The 7,075-nt window shown below is 55.8% G+C and overlaps 1 protein-coding gene across 1 annotated transcript; it reads right to left on the bottom strand.

Moving 5' to 3' along the window:
* Positions 1-536: 536 nt before the first annotated feature.
* On the bottom strand, positions 537-6,790 carry PPP1R3G (protein phosphatase 1 regulatory subunit 3G). Its single transcript, XM_079933547.1, has one exon. It carries the CDS (start codon positions 5,568-5,570, stop codon positions 4,503-4,505), a length of 1,068 nt encoding a protein of 355 aa, XP_079789673.1. The 5' UTR covers positions 5,571-6,790; the 3' UTR covers positions 537-4,502.
* Positions 6,791-7,075: the final 285 nt, after the last annotated feature.

Here is a 7,075-nt window from a genome sequence, read left to right as displayed (position 1 = left end):
GCCCTTGGAGGGTTAACGGACCATTTAGGGCTGCATCCTGACAGCCTCCCCGATCAGAGGGAGTCCAGAGGGGAACAAGGAAACACAGCAGGTCACCTAGTGGAAAGTGTCCATCACTAGTCCCGAGGAGAAGCCAGGGTCAGCCTCTTCCGGGGGTTTCCAGGCACCGGCCCGCTTATCGACAATAAGGCCAGGATGGCCCTGTAGGAGGACAGGTGGGGTCACGGGGCTGGGCCCAGGTTGTCAGTTTCTGCCCTGCTCCCAGCCCCTTGCCGCTGTGACCGTACAAAACACAACCCCCATCCTGAAGACCGTCCAGGCCTGGCATCACGGGGACTGACCGGGCAAAGCTGGACAGCAAACAGCTCACCATTTGCCAGGGCTGCCTGTTAAGTTACCACATGCCACGGTGCCCTCTTTTAACCTATAAACCCGTGTCCATTGCATGAGCCGAAAAGGCACGTCTGTCAGTTCCATGATGTCACACGAAGGCAAAGCCTGCCATTTCCTCCTGAAGGCTGTTCCTTGCACTCCTGACACAGTACACATGACACAGACCACAATTCCCCAAGTGCTCCAAGCCACATGCTCCTACGAAACAAGCAAATGAGTCGGGGAATGAGAAAACTTAGCACACTAAAATGTACAAAACCCGTTGGACCAGAAAGCAGAAATATGGACAACTCGTAAAATGATATAGCCAGAGTCCAACACAAATCTCCAAAAATGGAATGAGCAGGTTCTGCGTGGCCCAAAACCCACAGCATCACCGGGGAAGCCCTCCCCGACTCAGGGCAGAAGGAGGGCCCGGGAGGCGAGGGCGCGGCCAGGTGGAAAATGCACTGCGCACCTGTCAGAAGGTTCCCGTCCCTACAGCCCAGGCTCTGGATGACAAATGCCCACTCCCTGGTGCCTCAGGAGAGCTGCCTGAGCTGTGGCCCTGCTGCCTGGACAGAGACACTTGGTGGCCCCAGAGCTCGACCAGCTCCCAGGCTCCACTGCCCACACCCTGGAGCGGGGTCCCGTCCTCCCCAGTTAGGTCTTGGAAGCGACTGGTCACCTTGCTTCATAAACCTGGGGCTTATCAGGGGACATTTGTTCCGTACAGAAGGCCACATTTCCAGCCACTGCTTCTGACACGTGTTTGGTTTTTTTTGTTTGTTTTTTTGTTTTTCCACACTACGCAGCTTGCAGGATCTTAGTTCCCACACCAGGGATTGAACCCGCGCCCTCAGCAGTGAAAGCGCAGAGTCCTAACCACTGGACCGCAGGGAATTCTCTTCTGACACTGTTTAGATTGGGACACTTACTTCATTCAACATCCCCTGACCCAGTGATCCATGGACCCCCTTGCTTATAGAGAAGAAACTGGAGTCTGTCTGGTGGAGGTCAGGACCATTAGCTGAGCTAAGCAGAACTTAGTTTTTGATCACTAGAGCCGGGTGAGATGTTGAAGCTATTACATTTTCAAGTAGGATGACTCTCACTTATCAAGTTGATAAATATTACCACAAAAAAGCCAAGCTGCATTGTGGGAATTTTGCTCTGGAGATAAGTGTGTGTGTGTTCATTCCATTCAGGAAATACAGTCGTAAATACTTCCTCAGTATTGCCTCTTCCTTTGAAACTTTTCAAAAACAAACAAAAAGACCTATTTTAACGTCCCTACATTTCTTCACAAAGTGAAGCCTACGATAAAACGTTGGCGCTTCATAAAATAAAACTGACACTTAGGAGACTGCCGGTTCCAGGACTTTGAAAGGCTATAACCACATGCAGAAAGACTGGGCTGTTGAAAATATTTTACAAATTTCTGAACCTTAGAAGAGCTTTTCTCCAAGATTTATGGGAGAGCAAAACTAGATTTCCTTTCCTAACAGCCACGTTTGAAGTTCTTACATTATTAAATAAGTACTCTTAAAATTGTTTGAATTCCAAAATATACTTTTGAAAATCAGTAATGGTTTTTATAAGAATAAAATTTTTGCTGTAAATACCTCTTAAAAATCCATTTCTTATTTATTTTATTCTAGATTTAATGGGTTACCATTTTAAAAGATACCAGACAAGAGGCTCTCTATTTTGATCATTATACTGTGTTCCTAATTTAATTTTAAATAATCTAAAACAATTCAAAAGAGTGCATTACTACCATATAAACTAGCATTTCAAACTGTGTTATAGGCCATATACACTATCAGTACTTTTCAACTAAAATGTATTCCTAAGTACATAAGAAAAATACAAAATGTATTTAGGTGTTTTTATTATGCAACAATGTGCTTTTAAAAAGGAAGTGATATACCAGACCCCATACCAGACATAGAATGAAAAGGCTTGATTGTGTTTGTATTTAGTAGCAGAAAAATTATGTAATTCTAATAAATGCTTATTGATTTTTATAAGCACATGTGAATTAGGTAGTGTTTCATCCACGTGACCATTGTTTAGTCCGCTTTACTCCAAGAGTAAATTGTAATTCATTAACTTGATGGCTTTCCACTAAGAAATTAGTACTTAAGTTTTTTTCCCATGATCAGTTACCCCTGGCAAACACTGCTGTAGTCAAAAAGGATGTCTACAAACCGGAGTTCAATCTAAATATTCCTATAGCTTGAGACACATCCCATTTTGAAGCATCGACATACCTGGCAGTTTTCTGTAGCCTGATGTGAATTCGGATGGTGCTATATTTTAGCTACCTTGACTTTCTGTTATTTCTTAGAAGAAGCAGGTAGATGCCCCTCCCCAGTACAGTAATAACGGTACATTTGGTGTCTTAGTGTTTACTGTAACCAACCAAGATTCCTGAGAGTAATGTAACCAGTTTTACCTTTACTCAGAGGAGGTTTACTTCAAGTGACAAGTTTTACTAAAAGTTTAACTGATTTATTAAGTATGACTCTCAACATATAGTTTTAAAAAAATACTACTTCTCTAGAGCAGGGGTTGGCAGACTTTCTATGAAGAGCCAGATAGTAAATATTTTAGACTTTGCCATATGGTCTCTGTTGCATCTGCTCAACTCTACTCTTGTAGCAGGAAAGCAATCATGGATAGTATGTGAACGAATGTGCATGGCTGTGTTCCTATAAAACTTTATTTATGGACACTGAAATTTGAATTTCATACAATTCTCATGTGTCACAAAAATAGTATTCTTCTTTTGAATTTTTCCAAATCTTTAAAAAATGTAAAAAACATTCTTAGCTCTCAGGCCCTACAAGCACAGGATTAAGGCTGAATGTGGCCCATGGGCTGATTGTACTAGCCACGCGCTCGAACGTATGAGAACAAAAGACAGACAAGTTACCAAGGCAGGACCAAGGTATGAAGAAATCCAGTCCTCAGGAGGCTCACCAGCCCTGATCTTGGCATCCACAGCCATCAGTAGTGAATGAAGAAGGCCAGCCAGGCTGGTGCCCACCGGACTCGGAGCAGGATTTTCTTGCTGGGCATGCTTCATCATTCAAGCCACTGCTCCCTGCTGTGGCTCCAGGAGGGACAGAAAGCCACCCTTCCATCCCTCATCTCCCCGGCTTGGAGTCCAGCCACCGAGAGTCCGGCGTCTCTGACTGCTAATGGCCCAGGAGTTGAGCAGCTACGATGTGCTTTGCCTACACATCGCGGCTGGAGGCCAAAGACCGGCTCTGACGGCTCACCGCCAAGGCCTGCCCATTACGCCGGCATTTCAACTCACCAAGCATCTTATTTTGCCCGGGGAAAGAACGACTTCTACAAAACACTTTTAAGAACACTCTAGCCCATTATGGGAAATCTGGGCCTTTCCACATCAGACAGGAGGGATGAAAGAAGGGAAATTTGAAAATATTGTTGTTACACCACTTTAAAGTGTAGCATCATCCGCTGAAGAAGACGGCCCGACCGCCAAGGTCTCCCAAACTTCCGGGAGCTGAAATATCAAGTAACAGCCGTGCACGTGACCTTTACTTTTCAAAAGGACATTTGTATGCAAGCGCACGAGTCTCAGCAAACATTTCCCAGATCCCAGGTAAGAGAAAAGGACTGCCCGGCCAAGGCCCCACCTGGTTTTCTCGAGAAACAGGCCGCGGGCTCCCGCGGGCCCGCAGCTCACGCCGTCCCTCGGCGCGAGGCGGCGGGATGCTTCGACCGCTCCCTGAGACCCGAGGGGACGTCCACAGTTAAAGACAAATCCCAAGGGTTTGCAGCCTCGCTCAGGAGTCAGGAGTCTTTTTCGTGCAGAAAGCCACTGCTCGGAATCTTGAGGATTTCTTCCCATTCGACGCGCGGCGAGAACTCCAGAGGCCAAAGCGACGGGAAAGAGGCCGGGAAGGTAGGGCGCTTCGCCGGGTAGGGCTCCGTGCTTGCTGGCGGGTTCTGTCTGGGGCGCGAGCTGCGGGGAGCAGCTTCTTCTCTCCAGGAGGATGACGCTCCGCAAAGCGTCGCGGCTGCCTGGGCTCCGCGCGCCGTCGGCCCCTTCCCGCGTCCCTGCGAGCGCTGCGGTGCCGAGGACTGCGGGCTCAGCGCGCGTCGGCAGGGCGCACGTAGCGCAGCGTGTAGTTGGCCCCCGAGTTGTTGTCCCAGTACTCGCCCTGGGCGCAGCGGTAGCAGACGGCGAAGTGGACGGCGACGTCCGGAGCGTCCACGTCCTCCCCCTCCTTGAGCTGCAGGCCCGGGGGCAGGCACAGCGCGAAGTGGAAGCGCTCGGCGCTCGGCTCCTCCTCGGCCTGCCCCGGGCCCCACGACGGCGCCTCTGGCGGCAGAGGCTTCCCTGGCTCGGGCCGCAGCTCAGCCGGCACGTCCAGGAAGGAGCGCCACTCGGTGAAGGTGTAGCGCACGGCCACGACGCGCGGCCCCGGGCAGCCCAGTACCCGACCGGAGCCGGTCACCTCCGCGCCCCAGGGTGCCGAGCACTGCACGCGCTCCAGGCACACGCGCTGTCGCCGCAGGCGCTCGTCTGCGGCGCTCGGCCCGGGGAGCTCGAAGAGAGGCTGCAGTCGGGGAGGCTGTTCGCGGAGGGGCGCGGCCGCCGCCGCCGCGGCCAGCACGCCCGGGAGCTGCTCCAGGTCTTTGGCGCGCGCCGGGAGGCTGCGCAGGCGAGAGAGCACGGCGGGCGGCACCTGCGGCTCCTCGGCCACGCTGAAGTGCTTCACGCTGGCCAGGCTCAGCCCCAGCGCGTCCGCGAACTGCACCCGCTTCTGGCACTTGGCGCAGCAGCCCGGGCTGTGCGGCGCGTCCTCGGCCCTCTCGCCGCCCTCCGCGCCCGGCCCCGGGGCAGGCGGCCGCTGCCGCTGCAGGAACTTGGCCGCCTGCAGGATCGGGTCGGCGGGCAGAGAGAAGGAGCGCGCGCCGCAGCGGCGGCGGCGACGGCTTTCCAGCAGCTCCTCCTGCTCCCAGGGGGCAGTCTCTTCCTGCGGCGACGGGCCCTCGGCGTCGGAGCTCGGGATCGCCGACGTGCCGCCGCCGTCCCCGCCACCCTCGGTGCAGAGGACTCCCGGGGCGGGCGGCTCCTCGGCAGGCGGGGGGTCTTCAAAAGGCGCAGGTCCCGGCGCCTCCAAACTTAGCAGCTGCGGCCCCGGGGGTTCCATGACGCGGTCTGACCCCGGGACTTGTTCTCTGGAGACTTGATGCCTGGGGTGGTGGAAAGAGCGCGCAGCGCCCGCCCCGGCCCGAGCGGAGAAGACAGTCCCAGTCGGCAGGCTCCGGGTTTCAGCCGGGGTGCTCAGGCCGGAGCGGGAGAAGGATGCGGGCCGGGCCGGGGCCGGACGCGGCCGCTCGGTGATGCGCCTGCCCGCGGCGCGGGAGGGCCCGGCGCCCGGAGGCGCGGCCGCTGGGCCCGGGCGGGCGGGGTCCGAGGGCTCCGCGGAGAGGGGGGGACGGCGTGGAAGTCGGGGCTCCCTTTCACCCCCTCCCGCCCAGCGGGCCCGCGCCCGCCCTGCCTCCGGAGCTCCGGGGTGAACTCGCGCTCAGCTTCCGTCGTCCTCCAGTCCGCAAAGTTGGCCCCGCGGGTCCCGACGGGCCTGCCCTCTGGAGGGTCGCAGAGGGTCTCCTCCCGGCGGTCGCATCGGCCCAGGAGGTCCCCGGGGCAGACGCACAACTGCGGAAAATCGCTTGCGGGGACAGTCTCTTCCTTCCTTCCCAAGTTCTGGGCTCTCGGAAGCGGGCCCGGCCCGGCCCGGCCCGGCGCGGGGGGCACTCCGACCAGTTGTGGGGCGGAGGCGGTGCGGGGACGCGCGGGGCTGGGGCCGGGGGGGAGGGGGGCCGCCGCCAGCCGAGAGCGACCGGAGGCCATTCGCGCGGGGCCCGGGGGCACGTCCCCGCTCCTCCCCTCGTCCCGCCCGCCGCGCTCCGAGCTCGTGCCCGAGCAGAGGGGCCCGCCGCTCGCCGCCGGCCTTCCAGGGACGCGAACCCGGGGGCGGGGGAGGAGACTGCCCGAAGTGTTTTCTCACTGTTGGTTTTGCTTTGCTTCGTTTCTAGGGCTGACTCCACCTGCCACTAAGTAGGGGCTTCTCAAGCTCTGGCGCGCGTCAGCGTCATCTGGCGGGGGTGTGCGAGCTCACAGCTGGGCCCTACCCTAGGGCTTCGGAGTCAGTAGGCCCGGGATGGGCCCCAAAGTATATCTACCAAGAACGTCCCCTTGCTGGGATCTTTCGGGCCCGCCCGTGCCCGGCGTGGAATGCCGTGACGGCATCTCAACTTGGGGACTTACAAGAGGCCCCAGATACACCTGGCTTGTCTGCCTGTTGGAACAACATCAAGATTTGGGGAAGAAGATGGCAACTCCCTGGCGGTCCAGTGGTTAGGACTCCGCGCTCTCCCTGCGGAGGTAAGCCGGGAGGTGTGGGGGGAAAAAAAAAGATTTGGGAAAGAAGATCACTGTTTTTACATTAACGTAAACATTGACGTATTATGGAGTGAAGTACAAAATTTGCCAACTATCTTAAGGATGAAATAGGACTTCACAGAGACTGTGAGGTTGTGGTGAGCTTCTTGGGCTCCGACCTCATTGCGGCTGGAGCTGCTCCAGGGCGGGGACAGGAGGGAGCCGAACTTACTTAAGGAGGCCCCCGCTCTCAGGGCCCTCGGGCCGTGG

Source organism: Stenella coeruleoalba (genome assembly GCF_951394435.1).
Source record: "Stenella coeruleoalba genome assembly, chromosome: 10".
Lineage (NCBI taxonomy): Eukaryota > Metazoa > Chordata > Mammalia > Artiodactyla > Delphinidae > Stenella > Stenella coeruleoalba.
This window is presented reverse-complemented; position numbering and strand designations above follow the sequence as displayed.

Bases quoted from the DNA above. Each gene is read 5' to 3' on its own strand.
- PPP1R3G (XM_079933547.1), bottom strand. From the start codon at position 5,570: ATGGAACCCCCGGGGCCGCAGCTGCTAAGTTTGGAGGCGCCGGGACCT.